This window comes from Schistocerca cancellata, chromosome 1, assembly GCF_023864275.1.
Source record: "Schistocerca cancellata isolate TAMUIC-IGC-003103 chromosome 1, iqSchCanc2.1, whole genome shotgun sequence".
NCBI lineage: Eukaryota > Metazoa > Arthropoda > Insecta > Orthoptera > Acrididae > Schistocerca > Schistocerca cancellata.
This window is the reverse complement of record NC_064626.1, coordinates 1,098,130,762-1,098,152,332: the sequence shown is the minus strand read 5'-3', so window position 1 is coordinate 1,098,152,332 and position 21,571 is coordinate 1,098,130,762. Positions and strand designations below refer to the sequence as shown.

General features: G+C 42.5%; 1 protein-coding gene across 3 annotated transcripts in view; it reads left to right on the top strand.

Moving 5' to 3' along the window:
• Window positions 1-21,571, top strand: part of LOC126091856 (parathyroid hormone/parathyroid hormone-related peptide receptor-like) — a 453,641-nt gene that overhangs the window by 146,982 nt on the left and 285,088 nt on the right. For 2 of the 3 annotated variants that reach the window (XM_049907130.1, XM_049907138.1), the window contains exon 1: window positions 11,422-11,502. The exons of the other annotated variant lie outside the window; for it this stretch is intronic. In XM_049907130.1, the coding sequence (XP_049763087.1) occupies window positions 11,458-11,502 (45 nt within the window). In that variant the 5' untranslated portion in view covers window positions 11,422-11,457. Of the gene's footprint in view, window positions 1-11,421; window positions 11,503-21,571 lie in introns of those variants that run through there. 3 annotated transcript variants of the gene reach the window in all.

Here is a 21,571-nt window from a genome sequence, read left to right as displayed (position 1 = left end):
GTCAGTACAGATAGCTTTGTGATGACTTTTCTTGCACTTAGATCACGAGACCTTGCCCTTCTTACTGCAGTTTCTAGCATTATGACCTCGGTTTAGACATATAAAACAGCGATTATCTTGCTTTAGTTTATCGATACGTTGTTGGCTGTCAGTTACTATGTTGCTGTCTTGGGGCCCAATGAGAGCGAGCTTCGCAAAATACGCAATATGATTGTACCGGTACTTCTCGTGTAGGCTTGCGCGGATTTTTCGCTTGCTTTGAATCTACGTATGTGAAGCGCTGCTGCAGTGGGCGTGAAGCTAGGGAATGACTGATATTCTGTACGAATCTTTTGTGCAGTGAGAGCACCACGAACTTCTTCCAAAAAGTTAAGTAGTTTCAGTACATCTCCTTCCGCTACTTCGGTTCTTCTAGCATGAATGACCCATTTCTGGCACATTTCAGCGGGAAATGCATGCAGAATTTTCGGAGTGAGAATTTTACCGTATGCCACGACGTCTTATCCTAAGGCACCCAGTGCTTGAATACGACGGTTACATTCCAGGAATGTACTGTTCACCGTTTCAGACGTCGCTGACTGTATAGGCTTTAGCGCATCCAAATAATCGAGGTGCGCCTGTATAATGCGATTGCTACTCCGTATCTATTCAGTAAAATTTTCTTTGTTTCTTCATACGTGTTAGCCGTTATAGGTATTCCATCTACTAGCAACTTCGGTTCATCTGACAGATACCCTCGTAGGAAAACATGTTTGTTTACTGTAGAAAGGGATGGGTCTTTATCAATGGTCGATTCAAATTGTTCCCATAAGCGGAACCACATTTCGACATCTCTACAAAATGACTCAAGCTTAATTGCTGGTAGCTTGACAGAGTGGAATACAGTTGGTTGTGTGAGCACTGGTGGTGACGTGATATTCATTTGTGACGTTGTGGCTGAAAGCTTGTGATCAATTGCTTTTGTAGCCTTCGGTATAGCGCTTTTGACTTTGTCTATATATTCCTCACAGCTCAGCACGTTTGCATTGTATTCATCGTCAGAGAGAAAATTATGAATAGCGTCATCTAATGAAACGAGCTTCTCTAGAGCTTCTTGAAGACGTTCCCTGTAATGTTCAAAATCATCAAACGAGCTTTCTGTGGTAAGAGCATCAACAGCCGCACAAAACCGCGTAGCATTAGTCTTCTCCCTAGTTCGCTTTCTTTTGAAGTTTGCTAACTGTATCTCTGATTCGTCCTGCATTATGTCGTACTAAAGACGGCTGTTGTAAGATTGTTTACGAGTGCGCTTGTGAATAGCTTAAAGGTTTAACAAGCAGCATATGCGCAAACGTAAGTGAACGAAAACCTTTTAACAAAACTAGCTACTCTGAGTGCAAGTTTCAGGCTAGCAATACAAAGCCGCATAAATTGTTTTGAAGCAACCAGTTCATGCGATCATATTATATTGGAATGGACTTAGCTTGTGATGCGGTCCGACGTCGTCTCTTGTTTCCTACAGCGTGAAGTAAGCCGTTAATTGTTGAAATCACGCAGGAAATCGCAATTTCTTCCGGGGTTTCGGCACCAAAATATTACGGACACACAACACCGTGATTCCAATACAACATTAATTTATTTCTCTCCAAGGAACGTACATCATGGAATATAAAACATTAATTCAAGGATAATCAATATTTCCAGAGTGTCTATAATTACAAATATCAACCCGCAACACTTTGAATCCGTTTATTGCTATCTCAGCTGAATGAGTACGAAGGTAGGCTTGGCCAAAAACCTCCATAACGTAGTAAGGTGTGAGAGGACGACCATTGTGATGCAACCATACTCTCACTGACTCGCTGTAGTACGTTTTCAGAGGTCCCATGAACGTCTTATCTAGAGGCTGCAGTTTGTTGATGCAAAGTGGAGGAAGTGAGATGATAGTCACGTAGTATTTTTTCGCCAAGTCAATCGCATCTGAATTTCGAACGTGGCTATAATGACCATCCAAGATGAAGAGAACGTGCTTTTGTTCAGTCGGACATATTTTCTCAATGAAGTGAACGAACCAATCCGTGAACAAATTGTTTTGAACCCATCCTGAAGGATGGGCTCTACCAATTGCACCAGGGGGGCAGCCTCTCATTAGAGCTTGGGACATGTTGGTTCTAAACAAAATTATCATTGGCAGGACATGATGTCCCGAAGCGCTCATGCATGCGATAGCTGTGATTGTAGCCCGTCTTTCTGCACACGTGAGAGCTGCAATTTGTTTCTTCCGTTTCTTCCCTGTCACTTTCGGAATTTTGTTTTGGACAATGGACAGGCCTGCCTCGTCCACGGTATACACTCGTTCTGGTGGATATGAGTGTTTGTTGAAAGCGTCTGCCAATAAATCAAAGAAAACCATCACATTCTCTTTATTGAAGCCTAAGGCTCTGGCATATGAAGTCCCACAGGGTTTGCGAATTGACAGCTGATCCTTGTGTCTCTCAAGAAAAAGGACATCCGAAGCTCATCCTGCTTCTCCTTCTCTGAAAGGGGTTGCCAAAGTATTTCTCTAGACAAGTAAAAATGCCATTTTTCTCAGATCCACCGAAGTGCACGCAAAGAATTTTTGCTCCGTCTCAAGGAGATAAGAAACTAGCTGTTGTTCGAGGTCTGCATTTAAAATCGATTTCCTTCCATGCTTTGTCTCTTGAATCGCTTGCTCAGGGATTTTATCAAGTTTAAGAAGTCTCTGCAAAGTAGTACGAGGCACCCTGAATGTTCTTGTAGCACCTTTCACAGAAGCCTCCTTGCTTTCACAGCTGCTATGGCACGTAACATCTGAGATTCATCCAACTGATGCCTCTGGTTCTTACATTCATAGTGCTTCTTCGTTCTCAGCATTGTGCAAGGACGAACAAAAGCACTAGGACCTATTATCACAATTTGAAAATTCTATTTGTTTGTTGCTGTGCGAGTTGTATAGAGCCTATATGATATTTAAACAAAAATCGACTAACCATATCCCCATAAAATTATTTAAATGCTTTACATTGTTTAAGAGAAGAGATAATATAATTATGGGCCCTCCTTTAATAGGGACCCATTTTTACACCAATACAATTTACCCAAATTTACACCAACCGTTCTTAAGAAACATTGCCACTATCACGTCTAACCTACAAGCGTGTAACGTAAAACGTATTGGCACTGGACTGGAATTTCAGCTCCGATTCCAATTTTTCTCTGGATTTGCATGCTTCGAGATGATACTGCCCAATCATTTCATTGTTTCCTCATGATGGCAAACCCACCAAAGTGTTTACGAATGGCGCAATCCTAACTGCTAGCAAAAGGTGATTTAGTTGTTGACACCTCTTCGTATGTGGTCAACAGCGACGATATGCGTGGGACTGCAGTCTCAGGCAGTACAGAACTAGCCTACACTCCTGGAAATGGAAAAAAGAACACATTGACACCGGTGTGTCAGACCCACCATACTTGCTCCGGACACTGCGAGAGGTGTACAAGCAATGATCACACGCACGGCACAGCGGACACACCAGGAACCGCGGTGTTGGCCGTCGAATGGCGCTAGCTGCGCAGCATTTGTGCACCGCCGCCGTCAGTGTCAGCCAGTTTGCCGTGGCATACGGAGCTCCATCGCAGTCTTTAACACTGGTAGCATGCCGCGACAGCGTGGACGTGAACCGTATGTGCAGTTGACGGACTTTGAGCGAGGGCGTATAGTGGGCATGCGGGAGGCCGGGTGGACGTACCGCCGAATTGCTCAACACGTGGGGCGTGAGGTCTCCACAGTACATCGATGTTGTCGCCAGTGGTCGGCGGAAGGTGCACGTGCCCGTCGACCTGGGACCGGACCGCAGCGACGCACGGATGCACGCCAAGACCGTAGGATCCTACGCAGTGCCGTAGGGGACCGCACCGCCACTTCCCAGCAAATTAGGGACACTGTTGCTCCTGGGGTATCGGCGAGGACCATTCGCAACCGTCTCCATGAAGCTGGGCTACGGTCCCGCACACCGTTAGGCCGTCTTCCGCTCACGCCCCAACATCGTGCAGCCCGCCTCCAGTGGTGTCGCGACAGGCGTGAATGGAGGGACGAATGGAGACGTGTCGTCTTCAGCGATGAGAGTCGCTTCTGCCTTGGTGCCAATGATGGTCGTATGCGTGTTTGGCGCCGTGCAGGTGAGCGCCACAATCAGGACTGCATACGACCGAGGGACACAGGGCCAACACCCGGCATCATGGTGTGGGGAGCGATCTCCTACACTGGCCGCACACCACTGGTGATCGTCGAGGGGACACTGAATAGTGCACGGTACATCCAAACCGTCATCGAACCCATCGTTCTACCATTCCTAGACCGGCAAGGGAACTTGCTGTTCCAACAGGACAATGCACGTCCGCATGTATCCCGTGCCACCCAACGTGCTCTAGAAGGTGTAAGTCAACTACCCTGGCCAGCAAGATCTCCGGATCTGTCCCCCATTGAGCATGTTTGGGACTGGATGAAGCGTCGCCTCACGCGGTCTGCACGTCCAGCACGAACGCTGGTCCAACTGAGGCGCCAGGTGGAAATGGCATGGCAAGCCGTTCCACAGGACTACATCCAGCATCTCTACGATCGTCTCCATGGGAGAATAGCAGCCTGCATTGCTGCGAAAGGTGGATATACACTGTACTAGTGCCGACATTGTGCATGCTCTGTTGCCTGTGTCTATGTGCCTGTGGTTCTGTCATTGTGATCATGTGATGTATCTGACCCCAGGAATGTGTCAATAAAGTTTCCCCTTCCTGGGACAATGAATTCACGGTGTTCTTATTTCAATTTCCAGGAGTGTATATGTTGCGTTACCGCTAGGCGAGCATGTGCACATCTCGCTACTGGTGAAAAACACTAAATGTTTCATGTCCATTTGTAGCTATAATAGTGAAAGGTGCCAGGTTCGAATCCCCGTCAGGCTAAAATCATTTGTATCGTCATTTCACGTTCCAGTATCACGCTATTATGAAAATATGTAATATCTGACATCTGATGGTACTTAGCTAACAATTCATGTAGGTAAGTGGTTCTATCCCCCCTTCCATCATCACAGTTTTACTTAACGGTGTTCCACGCTTTTGCGCTGCACTTTATTACGTAACTTACGTCTCAGTACGTTACTTCTCAGGGGCAATATAAACATCATGGGGCTGTCAGTGCAGTGCTAAATGCATCGTCAATTATTTCCAGGTTCGGAATTTGGCCTTGTAAACTGATACTGGTAAATGATATTTTATATCTCTTTGTGCCGAGTCGAGTCTCCGTCAGACGTGCAAGCTGCGTTTGATTAACAGTGGGTGCAAATTCGGATCACGAACATCAACTGTTCATGTCATTTAATGAGTGTGATAAGATTTATACAGTGTTGCTTATCACAATGAAGTTACATTTACAAGCGTTAAGGACTGCTCATCTGTTATAACGTGTTTTCTGATATTTGTTGTATGACGGAATTTGTTTACGTCTGGAGTGACTGCCATAAATAGCAAGTACTTTAGTAGTCTCTTGTTGTACCCACTGTGTATAGTCAAATGACTGTACTGTAAAGGGTTTAGAGGACCTGCGAAGCCGCTTGCTATGTTGGATGTTGGCTGCATACAGTCAGGTGCCGCCTAGTCAGGGGTGACCTGCTTTTATGCTGTCAAATGTACATGATATCTCCGTCTATTGTCCCATTCTGATAGTTGCTTCGTGGTTCGTGGTTATTTTTCGTAAGATGTATATGCGGTCAGTTACATAAATACAAGAGTATCGTCAACATAATAAGTTTTAAAAACATTAGTTGGAGTAGAGTGCAATAACCATGCAGGTAACCTCCCATACATGTGCCGTTTCACTAATGCGGATACAAAATAATGTTTATGCATCCACGTACTATTAAGCTCAATGGAGAAAGCTTAGTCACATCCTTGAGCACACTGGTCGCTTTGAAGCACTGTAGATGGTGTAGAACTGGTAACAGCAGGCAACGTAACCCTCCTCGGCCAACCTAAGTCATGGCATTGAAGTGATGTGTACGTTTCAGACGACTGTATGGAATAATCTCAGTTAAATGGACCGACGTGGACGCGTAACAGAATGTTAGAAAGTAGCTATTGTTTTCTATCGTGCCCGTGACCATACCGTGAATTATGTTTCACGGTTTGATGGTGTATCATCGAGAGCAGTCAAACGTGTGTACGAGAAATGTTGTACAACTCGTAGGCTATGCGACCGAAGGCATTAAAACGTGCGTTCAAAAATACAGCGTTGTAATTATGAGGGTTTTTCTTTCATGTCACTCTTGCGTCAGATATAGTGTTGGATTACACAGTTTGCGATAATGAGAACATGGTATGAGTCAAGAAAATTTCAAAAACCATTATAATTGCAACATAGTAAACGCTGCATGCAACTAACGTCAATTTGACATGAAGCTAAAATGTGCAAATGACTAACATTTCAGTGCAATCGGACGAAGTAGGCAGAAGTAACGACATTTACTTTCTGTATGTAAGAATAGATTATGTAGTTATTATCTCATGCAGATCACATTTGAATATTGATCATTTGTGAGATCAATTTATGCATCTTGTGCGGAGAAACATAGTCGACACGCATCGAGTCAGGAAATGGTTTTATTAGCACGAAGACTGAGGTACAATTTAAGTTATCGATTGTCGATTGTTGAAGCAAAGATAATCGCAACACCTTGCAACAGACACTGTGATTCTAAACTAACTTGATATTAAGTAAATTCTATTTTTGTTATACGCAGGATATGTTTCTAACATGAACACAACATTGCTCACTGTTTGCTGTTTTCGTAGATGCCGAACAAACCTTGTGAAATTGCATTTTTTGATCTCTGTAAGAAATCTGCTATTGTAGTGTTGAAATCAGATAAATCTATTACTCCATATTATGTCACCAAAAACAGAGCATCTGTAACAACTAAAGATCACGATAGGGCAGTTGGTTTCATGGGGCACGTAGCCTGTTTTGACCAAGGAATCACGGCCGAATTCACCAACGTCAATTCAAATTAAGCACATCATAAAATATTGCTATCTCTGTAAGTAGTTGTTTAAGATGCTCCTACCGTTAGTTGACTTTTTTGATTCTGCTGCTAGTTTCTAGAAGCATATTACTCGGATTATAAAATACGACTGAGAACCGCCGGCAGCACGAACACCCGCGGGCCGCCGTTTGACGACCATTGGGTTATTGTGTGTCATTTCGGATCCTGTTAATGCAGATAATCGGAAGCTTTCTGCCGGTTACTGCAATCTGTGTTTTCAGCTGAATCCAGGGGGTAGAGAAGTCCAGAGAAATGTAGACACTCTCTGCTAGTTAATATCTTTGAGTCAAAATGTCATATCGTTTTAATTTTGCGCCAACAGATGACAATGTAGCGATAAATGAAGTAAGATTGTCGTTTGAGTAACGCAAGGGCGTATTGAAGGAGTACTTGGAGTTCGAAAACATGATGGAGGTACAACGGCAATGGCATAATGTCTACGGAACTCAGCCACCAACACCTACAACAATTATTCGTATTCGGGATGAATTTAAAGCCGTTGGTGCTGTTCTGGACGAGCATAAGGAAAGGTCTGGCCGGCCAAAAACATCAACAACTGCAAATTCCAGCACTGCTGTGTTGCAACACTTTACTAGGTCACCTCAAAAATCTGTGAAAGGAGGGGAGGGGGGGGGGGGGCGTAAGCCGATCAAGCGTACGACGAATTCCGAAGCGTGTCAAGTGGAAAGCGTACTTTTCAAGATCGACGCACGTTATGAAAGAGGACGACTGCGAGTACTCTTAATCGTTTGCAGGGATGTTTCGCGACGACAAAAGATTGCAGAGATGGTTATATTGGCTGACGAGGCGCATTTCAGACTGAACGGTTCTGTAAACCGCCACAACTGGGAGTACTGGGCTCCTGAAAATCCTCACGTTCACGGGGACAGAAACGTTAATCTACCGGGTGTCAATGTCTGGTGTGGGGTAATTTCCAAGAATGTTTGCCTATCGAAGCCGCGGGCTCCAAACGATAGATACCGGACGTGCGATTCTAAATCTTTCACGCGACTGTGGTGGCGGGCGTTATGAGCATGTTTATAGTGGTCACTACAGCAACGACAAAAGAAGAGCGGCACTAAAATACTTGTAATTACAAAGGAAACGACTTACCTCTCTCGTTGTCGACGTTGTAGTCATGAGGAAGTCCATTTGATGTGTACGCTACGGCAGCATTCTCTTTTTGGCGTAACCTGGGTAGATTTTGCCAATGTTCAAAATGGTTTAAATGGCTCGAAGCACTACGGGACTTGACATCTGAAGTCATCAGTCCCCTACGCTTAGAACTACTTAAACCTAACTAACCTAAGGACATCACACGCATCCATGCCCGAGGCAGGATTCGGACCTGCGACCGTAGCAGCCGCGTGGTTCAGGACTGAAGCGCCTTGAACCTTCTCGAACACAGCGGCCGGCTCTGCCAATGTCACGCAAAAATATGGGTAGAGTGTCACATGCGTCAACTTTTCCTTGCAACCCCAAGTTATGGAAATACAGATACTGAAACAAGTGGAGTTGGTTTCTCGCTCTCCTGGACGCCCTTCTCTTTTAATGGAAGATTTCACCGATTTCCACAGCCGCTCGATGTTCTGCGTGTGCACATTGGGGTCATCGGAAAACACGAAGCCTATAGTACAGTTGACAAACTCGTGGTTGAAACCTTCTGCTTTCAGTGTCCTGTAGGACTGAAAGACGTCTGTAATCACTTTTCCACCGGGCAGTATAAAGTGCTTTCTCAAACCGACTGATGTTACCTAGTCTCTGGAGAACACTCTTACCACAAAGCACTCCCGGGACTCTCGTTCTATACCATCGAATACCCAAATATGATTAATTTCATTCCTTAAAGGCCGTCCTCTCTGGTTTTTCCTTCTTGCTACGTGCGATTCGTCCACTTCAACAACTTTATTTGGTTCGTCACTATCACATAACAAACTTCTCTGCAAAACCCGAAATAGTCGCACACGCTATTGGTAGATGAGTCAGTTTCCGATGCTGTTTCTTGATGGGTATAGACCCTAATCCAGCAAGATACAAGAATTTTGCCGGTCTGGATCGATAAATTGGAATAGTTAAACCATGTATTCTTCCTGATGGTCGTTCGTTTACCACAGTTTCCGCAATGAAACTGTAAAGGTATTTCACTGTCAGAACTGTTCTTACGAACTTTTATAGACTTCAAACCACCGAAGTCCTCACAGTCCCTCCTTTCGTCATCTGGTGTTAGTCCACATTTCCGACAGAAATTCGAACAATTTTCTACATTGCATAAGCATGGAATTAGATTCTTCCACGTGAGGCAATCGGCGGAAGAAACGCCTACAATACCAGACATCCCACTCACTACCGACGTAAATATTTTGGGTTTCCCTAGCAACTCACCAATAGTTTCCAGAATGAGATTTTCACTCTGCAGCGGAGTGTGCGCTGATATGAAACTTCCTGGCAGATTAAAACTGTGTGCCGGACCGAGGCTCGAACTCGGGACCTTTGCCTTTCGCGAGCACTTGCCCGCGAAAGGCAAAGGTCCCGAGTTCGAATCTAGGTCCGGCGCACAGTTTTAATCTGCCAGGAAGTTTCACCAATAGTTTATCATAACACCCGCCACCACAGTCACGTGATCTATTTAGAATCGCACATTCTATATCTTTCGTTTGGAGCCCGTGGCTTCGATAGGGAAACATTCTTGGAAATTACCCGGTGTGGTCTGTCATCGCACGGTTCGATTGGCCCATTCTCCTTTGAAGGTACCGTAACTGGCGAAGTGTATCTTCATGTGCCGCAAACATCGATTTCACCTGGCATCCGAAAGGTGTTTGGAAGTGAAAGATTTTATCTACAATAAGATGACTCTCTGCGTCACTAACACAGATGCCAGAGCCTACTTGGACGAAAATCTACCTGGGCGATGGATACGTCGAAGAGGAGCTGATGAGTACCCACCACGGTATCCAGACGTTACAACTCTTTACTTCTACCATTGCAGGACCTTGCAAAATGAAATTTATCAACAGAAGCCAGCTACACTGAACGAGCTACGAGAAAGCGTCGTGGCGTCCTGTGCGGCTGTCACAACGGCAATACTCACAGCCGTAGTTCTGTCAACAGTTCAGAGGGATCGACGTTGTTTGGCTGCTAAAAGGGGTCACTTTGAACACATAAGGTAACCATCCCCCGCGCCATTTAACAGTATGTCATTTTTTTCATTAACATTGGCTATCAGTGAGTGTCTTCATTTTTCTGGACCCCGCTGTACACGCCACTCGCTATGTGCTGCGCATAGTGTTTTTCCCATTCTCGCTTAAGGGTGGTAGGACGTCAAACGGGCCGTCTTGGAGCAGGTGAGACACCACAGGACATTTTAATTTCCAGTGTCTATACTTTTACGAATAAATTCATAAAACTTTGTCAGCATGACCAAGAAGGATTAAGGATTCACAATCATAGCAGTGGAAGTTCAAAAAATAACAAAATAATTTTTTTTACATGTGAAATTTCATCATTTTTTCACTTCTATTGGCTGCGTTCGTTGCCATAGGTACACGTTTCTTCATAAGTAAGAGAAATTCTTCGATGAATTATGCACAGCATACAAACCATACTTACAGGTGTATGAAACTCTAGAAATTATTTAATTTATGAACAAATGAATGTGCTGTTACTTTTTAAACTTCATGTTTAGAAAAAACTCAAATTTTATAGCTAATTATCCCAATTTTTACCACAGTTTTTAATAGATTTGGAAAATTCTAGAGTTTCATACACCCGTAAGTATGGTTTGTATGCTGTGCAAAATTTATCGAAGAATCTCCCTTACTTATGAAGAAAAGTGTACCTATAGCAACAAATGGAGCCAATGTGAGTGAAAAAAGGTGAAATACAAATGTAAAAAAATAAATTATTTTCTTATATTTTTGAACTTCCACCACTGACAAAGTTTTATGAATTTATTTTTAAAAGTATAGACAGTGGAAATTAAAAGTTCCTGTGGTGTCTCTCCAGCTCCAAGTCGTCCCGTTTGACGTCCTACCCCCCTTAACCAAATTAATCGTACGTCTCTTTTGTGGAACACTTATTCCAGCCACCATTAGTTTATTAAAGCGAGTGGAAGCGTAACACTGAGGTATGCAGCTTTTGAGTTAAAGTCGAGAAGCAGTTTTCCTGCACGCAATCCCTCAGGACGTACACGTTATATTAACGTGTGGGCAAGACGCGAGTCACAGCTCCAGAGGGAAAGACAGATTTTCACTCCGTGACGCGACGCGGAAGCACGGCGGCCGGACGGGGAAGGCGGCGGATGTGGCGTGCAGTCTCCTGCCGACGCCAGTGTGCGTCCAGCAGAGCTCGCGGCGCCCCACACATGCAGCACTGGGCCAGAATGGTCTACTTCAACTACTATCGAAAGGTAAGCTCACACTTGTACACGAATACCAGACCAGCTGTGTCACTGGACTGAAGAGTTTCTAGCAAACAGGACCTAGCACGTCATTCTCAACCGTGAGAATCCGTCAGATGTAAAAATAACTTCGTGCGTACCGCAGTGCAGTGTTGTTGGGCCACTGCTTTTCACAAGATATAGAGCGTATTAGAAACAGCGTGTAACAGTTCGAAAGGTGGTTGTTGTTGTTATGGTCTTCAGTCCTGAGACTGGTTTGATACACCTCTCCATGCTACCGTATCCTGTGCAGCTTCATCATCTCCCAGTACCTACTGCAACCTACATCCTTCTGAATCTGCATAGTGTATTCACCTCTTGGTCTCCCTCTACGATTCTTACCCTCCACGCTGCCCTCCAATGCTAAATTTGTGATCCCTTGATGCCTCAGAACATGTCCTGCCAACCAGTCGCTTCTTCTTGTCAAGTTGTGGCACAAACTCCTCTTCTCCCCAGTTCTATTCAATACCTTCACATTAATTATGTGACCTACCCACCTAATCTTCAGCATTCTTCTGTAGCACCGCATTTCGAAAGCTTCTATTCTCTTCTTGTCTAAACTATTTATCGTCCATATTTCACGTCCATACATGGCTACACTCCAAACAAATACTTGCAGAAACGACTTCCTGACACTTAAATCTATACTTGATGTTAACAAATTTCTCTTCTTCAGAAACACTTTCTACATTTTATATCCTCTCTACTTCGACCATCATCAGTTATTTTGCTTTAAGTGTCTCATTTCCTAATCTAACTCCCTCAGCATCAACCGATTTAATTCGACTACATTCCATTATCCTCGTTTTGCTTTTGTTGATGTTCATCTTATATCCTCCTTTACAGACACTGTCCATTCCGTTCAACTACTCTTCCAAGTCCTTTGCTGTCTCTGACACAATTTTAATGTCATCGGCGAACCTCAAAGTTTTTATTTCTTCTCCATGGATTTCAATACCTACTCCGAATTTTTCTTTTGTTTCCTTTACTGCTTGCTCAATATACAGATTAAATAACATCGGGGAGAGGCTACAACCCTGTCTCACTCACTTCCCAACCACTGCTTCCCTTTCATGCCCCTCGACTCTTATAACTGCCATCTGGTTTCTGTACAAATTGTAAATAGCCTTTCGCTCCCTCTATTTTACCCCTGCCACCTTTAGAATTTGAAAGAGTATTCCGGTCAACATTGTCAAAAGATTTCTCTATGTCTACAAATGCTAGAAACGTAGGTTTGCCTTTCCTTAAACTTTCTTCTACGATAAATCGTAAGGTCAGTATTACCTCACGTGTTCCAATATTTCTACTGAACCCAAACTGATGTTCCCCGAGGTCGGCATCACCAGTTTTTCCATTCGTCTGTAAAGAATTCGTGTTAGTATTTTACAGCTGTGACTTAAACTGATAGTTCGGTAATTTTCACATCTGTCAGCACCTGCTTTCTTTGGGATTGGAATTATTATATTCTTCTTGAAGTCTGCGAAAGGTGGTAGTAACCACAAAACAAGAAAGCGAGGAGTCCATGTTTATTGCACATTTTTTTATTTTTTTTTATTTTTTTTTCTCGAAAGGTGGTAGTAACCTCAAAACAAAGAAAAAATGTGCAATAAACATGGACTCTTCGCTATAGAAGTACTATAGATCAAAACAAAAAACAAGTCCTTCGGATATTGGCTCTAAAATGTATACCTTACGAGCTATGAGACTCTTTTATCTTCGATAGTGTGAAACACAGCTCTTACGCTGAACAGGTGCTCGTACCTCTTAAGGTATGCATTTTAGATCCCATGTTATGCTGCACTTCCTTCTCTTCTTTTGATGGGTCTACCACCTCCCAAAATGCTCGACACTTTTTTTTAAACACCCTATATAAGTGACCTAGTGAATAACGTAGAATGTTAGATGAGGCTTTTCGCGGATGATGCTATTTCTACAGAGATGTCACAATGCTAGAAAACTATAGCGAAATATAGGAAGGCCTAAAGAAATCGACGCTTGGTGGAAGAAGCGGAAGTTTACCTCCAACATAAATATAACGTATTACGTACAGAAGGGCAGAAAGACCGATAATTGTATGATTACACTATTACAGAACAATCGTCGGAAGCAGTCATATACTTAAAATACCTGGGAGTATGCGTACGTAGCGATTTAAAGTTGATAGACCATATAAAACTAATGGTAGGTAAGGCAGATGCCAGGCAGAATCATTTGCACATGTAGTCCATCCGAAAAGGAGGAAGTTTACAGAACCCTCGTACGACCAGTTTTTTTTAATATTGCTTGTCGGTCTGAGATCCGTACTAGATATGACTGATAGAGAAAATAGAGAAGACCCAAAGAGGAGCAGCGCATTTGGTTACATGTTCATATTAGATCATCAGCCAACTCCAGCGGCTGACGTTGCAAGCAAGGCGCTATACGTCACTCGCGGTTTACTGTTCCAAGAAGAATCAACCAATATATTGCTTCCTCCTACGTATATCTCGCGAAAAGATCAAAAAGGTAAAATTAGAGAGATTCGAGCTTACACGGAGGCTTAACAATAATCGTTCTTCCTGGGAATTATTCGCTCTCGGAACAGGAAAATGGGAAAGTGATTGTGGTCCACAAAGTACCCTCCGCCACACAACGTAAGGTAGCTCGCGAAGTGTAGATATAGATGTACTAAGGACGTACTGTGATATTTCTGCACCATCCCACTGGCTTCAAACAGCCCAATGTTTCTGTCCAGACTGTAGCACTCTCTCCATCTTAGCACTTGTATTCCAAGAGATATGCTCAGTGACGTAGGAACTGTGTTAGTTTCACAACAAAAAAATTCCGTTCGTTACTTCTGCTGCTGCCTTACGGTCAGTCTCAGATAACGTGCACCCACGATGTTTTGTCATCTAGTTACACAATTCTTGGAAGTAGTTCTTCCCCAATACAGCAGAAACTGTACGCTGTGTTTCATTTCTCTGTCTTCAGATTTTTTTATTGGAATGAAACAGTTCCTGGTCCATATGGGGAGTTACCTCTGTACGTCACTTCTGCCTCCATAGATGTTCGATACCAAACGTTACACGACTGCACCGCTTCTACACGTGAACAGACGATCTGTGGCATGGTGCTTCCTTCTTCCGCTTAATAGATCCACTTCATAGGTCATTACCAATTTTTATCATCAGTGGTGGAACGGTGAGTTGCTCATAAAGTGTAATGCACAGCGTGCCAGCTTCCGAGACAGGCATCGAATCCTCGTCGCGGATTAAAGACCGTGACTAGTGCACCAGAAAGCGTGGGTGTGGTTTTTATGCAGTTTCTCTCGCTCGTTTAAGCAAATGCTGGATTGGTCCCCAATTTCTGTCTCATAAAATACGATACCAAACAGGTAGGCCTATAATACGGTCACAACCGGAATAAAATTCACACAATTCAGACAGTGCCGCATCCACTAAAGGGGTGAAACACCCGAGTATAATATTTCTGAATGAATACCATTGAAACGATATAAAACAAAAAAAAAAACTTCGAATGTAAGTTCTATGATTTTAAGATACGTTACAACGGTACACCATGATTTGTGAGAGTCGTTTTTCCGCAATCCCCCGCCCCCGTTTTTCATACCATCATCTAATAGCAGAACGTATGACATCATTAATACCAAATTCAGTCATATATGATGAAGCGGTATTCCAAAGACACATTTGTCAGAAATAAGCTAGAAATATCTCTGTATTGGTGTACGCGAGCCCGATATGTGCCACGGGTGCATGTTGGCTGTTTTTTTAAAAAAACCTCTCTCAGACAAATATAGTCCGAATGTATATTCTATATATATTTTTTTCTTTTAATTCCACGAAATATAAAAATCTTGTGTTGTTTCGTGTTTTCTTTTTACATTTGGTATTCCTTTTTTCCAAGTTGTAAACTTTTCAGATTTATTTATGTTAAATTTCAAATTGTTTGTACATTATTGTTGTAACATTATTGTAAATATGTACAATAATAAGCAAGCCCAGAATCTTTCGGCAGTTTTGGCACTGAAGTGGACACACAGCGATACAGAGGTATTTCTAGCTTTTGTCTGTCAAATTCTTTGGAATACCATTTCATCATGTATGACTGAATATGGTATTAACGACGCTGCACGTTTTGCTAACACGTTTTGCTACAACTCAAAAATCGAAATAAAAAATATGTAGGAGGGAGGGGATTCCGAAAAACATGATTTTTCGACAAATCTGAATGCATTGTTGTAACGTACATTAAAAGCCATAGAACTATTACTTGAAGTTCTTTTAATATGTGTTACCGTTTCAACGGTGCCCAATCAGAAATATTAAAGTCAATTTTTTTTTCAAGAGGTTGTGTCACATCCTTGACGGCCGTATGGATACGTATAAAAAAATCTTAGTTTGCTCCACACAGAAACATATTCAAAGCTGATCAAAATAGAAGTGTATTCCTTGGGTAACTTTACTTGTCAGATGGAGGCCATCAGGTTGCAAACCAAATAAAAATAAATTTGCCAAATCCTGTGTAAAACAGACCCCGTACGTTCTAGACGGAATGAGCACAAAGTAATTGAATAAGAAGAAACTACTTTTGACGATTTCTACTAAGTTTCAGGCAGTTGTTTTGGACAGTAATAGACTGAGTGAATACATCAAAAGTATAAATAAAGCTAAATCATTTTAAAAAAAACTGAGTGGAAGGATCAACACACGAACTTGAACGGATGTCATGTGACTTCCGCAACGACCAAACCCAACGATCAACAACAAACAAAATGAAAAAAAGGAAAAAAAAACGTAACTGTCTGCGAATCGGAAAACCCGGGTTCGAATCTCGAAGAAACCTAGCGGATGTTATCCTTTTCGTTTGTATTTTTCCATATCTCAATTTATAGGGATAGGAGGGTTATTTGCCTACCTTATTATTATAATTCCTTATTAATTTACTTACCTTATTAACCCTCCTATCCCTATCAATTGAGATATGGAAAAATACAAACGAAAAGAAGAACATGCGCTAGGTTTCTTCGAGATTCTAACCCGGATAATCCGACTCCCAGCCATTTACCTTGGCCGTTGCGCTATCGGTGCTGTCGGCGAAAAGAGCTTACCATGTGGGTACAGAAGCGTAGGTTGTAAAAGTTTCTTACTTCGATTTCTGGAAAAGTATGCGTTTTCGGACCCCATACCTGATGATGAAAAATGCTCTATTTACAATTATCTATCGACTCCGCCAATTTTGAGTTGATTGCTCGTCATAATATTTAGGGGTGATTTTCTCAAAAAAGCGCGGGCGTTGACCCAAAATATCTTAGATTCCTTCGTTTTAGGTAGTACACAAGCGACCTGCCAAATCTGAGCCGAATCGCTTGACCGTGTCTGAGGCCTTCCCCTTGTGAGCACCATGAGCTGAAGGAGTGAGCGCGGTGCGTAAGACTATACAAAGACATATTTGGAAGGATAGTCTTTGGTAAAGCTGTCATATTAGCGAGAGGCATTCGGAGTTTTCGCTTGTGTTTATGACTTTCGAGTGATCTTTTCCTCTTATACTTCGTACGAAAATGGTCAAGAAAAAAAAATGGCTCTGAGCACTATGGGACTCAACATCTTAGGTCATAAGTCCCCTAGAACTTAGAACTACTTAAACCTAACTAACCTAAGGACATCACACACACCCATGCCCGAGGCAGGATTCGAACCTGCGACCGTAGCAGTCCCGCGGTTCCGGACTGCAGCGCCAGAACCGCTAGACCACCGCGGCCGGCTAAAATGATCAAGAATTATGTTTCGTATGGTTCAGTAATTGATGGTCGACAGAAAGCGTTGTTCTGTTTCCACAGTTAAATTAGCTAAGCTACATGCGTGAAGGAAAATATTCAACTGACACAATAAAATGGTACTAGAAATGTGAAATCTATTCAGATTTCCTCATTCGAATGCAGAATATATAAATAAATGGGTGGCACTACGTACGGGGAAATAGATACCGTTGAGTTACTATTTGGCACTCTTTTGCAAAAGACATACTGCAGGCAGGAACCGATAAACAGCTGCTGAAGGACGACAGTGTCCCGAGGTTATTCAGTGTTATCGACCATTTACAACAGAACAATCGATCAGGCCAGTATATTAGAGTTGTTATGTTTGACACATCTTGTAAACATTTAAGTATTGCAGTGAAAAATAAATACAGAAATAAAATCTGCTACAAATACTGTTAGTGATTTGACAGTCTCCTTCCTTCTCGGAAATTGTAGTTTGCAAACTGAAAACGTTAATTTTATTATTGAGTAGTACATAGCAAGTTTAATGCCAGTACCTTTTGTTTTGCTTGTAGTAACCAGTTTTGCTACTTAAGTAAGTTCACAGAACTTTTTTTTTCATCTTCCCGTTTCGTTTCCATCAAATTCCATTAGCAGGAGCCAAGAATGGTTACGTTAAAATTTTTCATTAGCGAAATGTTCACGACCCATTTAGCAACATAATTATACAGGAACATGTCTCATATCGATGCTTTACTCATTTTGTGTCGATGCATTGTCTCCTAATACTGTGAGTAAGATATGGAAGGGGAAAGAAAAATATCTTCTGTACAGAAGGAAGCTTTTTGAGCACAACAATACCAAAATTACATATTCGAACAGAGCAGAGCAGGTGCGAAGTGGATCTTACAGAGAAAGATTGGCAGATAAAAATTAATATGGATAGTAAATTGCAAACTAGTTCCAGTGTCACTTAGTAACACTAAGCAATAATGCATTCTTCCTCTCCATCACAGTTCGACAACTTTCTCTCCACTGTAGTACTGAGCACACTGCATGCGACATCCAATTCAAGTAGAGATCATTGGTACAGTTAGACTGGCAAAACGCCCATTCTAGAAGTAACCATGGTCATTCTTCTTGTCCATCACAGTTCGACAGCTTTCTCTCCACTGTAGTACTGAGCACACTGCATGCGACATCCAATTCAAGTAGAGGTCATTGGTACAGCTATACTGGCAAAACGCCCATTCTAGAAGTAACCAGGGCCAGTTAGAAAACTTTTTCCAGACAGACCGACCACCATACTGCCGCACCAGTTTGTAGACAGGATGATGTGGGATTAAAGGGTACACCTGCTGTCATATGAAATCTCACCCCACACCATAACTCCAGGTGTTGGTCCAAAGTGTCTAGTATGCAGACAGGTTGGTTGGAAGACCTCAACTGGCCTCCTTCTAACCAATACACGTTCGTCACTGGCACCGACGCAGAACCAACTTTCATCAGAAAACATAACATACCTCCACTCTGCCTTCCAATGAGCTCTCGCTTGACACCACTAAAGCCATAGATAGCAGTGGTTTGGGGTAAGTGGAATGCATGCTATAGGGCGTCTGGCTCTTTGAAGCAACCGATTTGTAACAGTTCGTTGTGTCATTGCGGTGCCAACAGCTGCTACAGATGCTGTACGATGCACCAGAGCCATACACTGAACACGGTATTCTTTCCTCTCGATAGTGCCACATTGCCTTCCGTAGCCCAGTCTTCTTGTGACTGTACAGTTTTGTGATCACCACTGCCAGCAGTCATGTACGGTGGCTACATTCTTGCCAAGTCTTTCTGCAGTTTGGCACAAGGAACATCCAGCTTCTCATAGTCATACTACACGAGCTCGTTCAAACTCAGTGATGTATTGATAATGGAGTCTTTGTCGCCTTAAAGACGTTCTTGACTAACATCAACTCACCACGTCCAATCTCAAAGGGAAGTAACGCTCACTACTGTTGCAGTATATATTTAATGCAAACATGATTTGCATCATCAAGTGGCACTATTAGCCCCACTCTTATGCGAGTGGCACGAAATTTAAATAGACACCAATTTTCGAATGTAGAAACACGCCTAACTGCTCTCGTTTATGTCGCACAACCCCTCCTTGGTGTTTCGATTTGTTTTCCGTCAGTGTATTAACGTAGTTTATGATGTCAGATACTTTGCAGTATGTGGCTGCATTACTATAATTTTACCAAATCTGTATCATCCCAACATTACTAGTGTCTGTGACGTCATATTATTTATTATTATTAGTTGTATAGTATTTACACATCACTTTCGAAATACATTTTCCTTCTCATCAAAGGCGTAATCTTAAAATACTCTGCACGTGACCCCTGGGCGATGCTAGGTAAGCAATAACATTGGCTGTTAGACAATCTTACCGAGCGATGTGATGCAGTGGATAACACACTGAACTCGCATTTGTGAGGACGACGTTTCAAACGCGCGTCCTGCCATCCAGATTTAAGCATTCCGTGATTTCCCTAAAGTGCTGGTTCCTTTGACAGGGCACGGCCGACTTCCTACCCCATCCTTTACACAATCAGAGCTTGTGCTCCGTCTCTAATGACCTCAATTTCGACGGGACGATAAACCCAATCTTCCTTCCTTCCCTGAAAATCCTCGCGATCTCCTAGCACAGCATATCATTGACTGATATCGTAGTGTATGTGTTAAAATGAGAGCGTTGTGGTGTTGGGAGAAATACTGTAACTTAATCACGTCACTGCATATTTTGCCAAATTTCTGTAAATATTAACAAAATATGATCTAAGACAGTATGACAATACAGTGTATGACTGTGGCACTGCTGAGTTACTGTAATTTAATGACTTCATAGCAAATTCTGTAAGCACTCCCACCACCCATTACTATTACAAATTTTGAGTAATTTTCTGCAATTTTATCGATTTCCCAGACTTTTCAAGACTTTCAACGATAGACACGTGCAAAAACGACATTAACAATTAGCACAGCGTGATTATTAACAAACGCACCCACATCCCACGATAAACAAATACCACAATGCTCAAATACACATCTAGATTACGAAAACTCACTCCTGCTTTATTAGTGTGAAGCGTCACTACAGTACTGCCTTAGGGAATCTATGCCACTATCGGATTATAGAAAATTTTTAAAATAAAAAATGGAAAATATCCAACTATGTACATACATCGCTATATTTACACTGTAAACAACTTCTCCACAAAACTGTATAAAACAAACTTTAAAAAATGCGATGTGGAGGCCTGCTCAGGACCATCTCCCATTGTCAATAGCTGGCGCTGCACGTCTCCCACCTACAACCCTGCTGCAGGTAGGGAGTAGAACCGACGCAGGCATAGGTATCTGCGAGTTACCCCTACGGCACACAATGGCCACCATCTACTGTCACTACCGCAGGTACACACTGTAGAGAGTGCGAGTGAGGACAAGAATATCTCTCTGACACTATGTACAAACCATCGATAAGTCGCCCAAACAAGGTACATAGCAGGCAGGAAGAAGTAGCTGGCAGAAGTGCGTCAAGCACGAGACGAAACCCACGCCAAAGAATACTGACTCAACCTCAGTAAACAGCAACTCCCCAGAATAACTGCTCTCCCCACGTTTCGCACTGCGTCCACCATTAAATTCTGTGTCCATCACATTGGTAAGGTTAGCCTGGAGAACACACTCAGAAGTTTTCTTAAAATTTGGGTAAGAGGGACACAATATGAGCAATGCACTTAAAACGATATCTTCCAAGATCTAGAACTACCAAAAAAAAAAAAAAAATAAACTGTTCCTATGAATGACTTGTCCCCATGTTACGAGTTTATACGTGTGGTCACAGTTTGTTAAAAAAAAACAATAGCATTAGCAATACACGTCCCACTGCTGTTTATAAGCTTGGCGAATTTTCTCTAAAGACACGCACATAAAAAAATCGAAACTCATCTCTTACCACAATGCGATATAACAGAAATTACGTCAATATCGCACGTTAAACAACTAGAACAGTTTGATATTTTAACGGCGGCACTTGCATCTCTAGTTTAACAATTTCCATAATGCATTATTTAACAACAAATATACATCAGCTGCCTACCAAGTCTACATTCTACCTGCATTATTAATGTATGATGTCACTATAGGTTTGTCGATAGTGGACTTATAATTTGCACGAAAAATCCATACTGTAGAAATCAATTTCCCTCACCACCTGCATAAAAA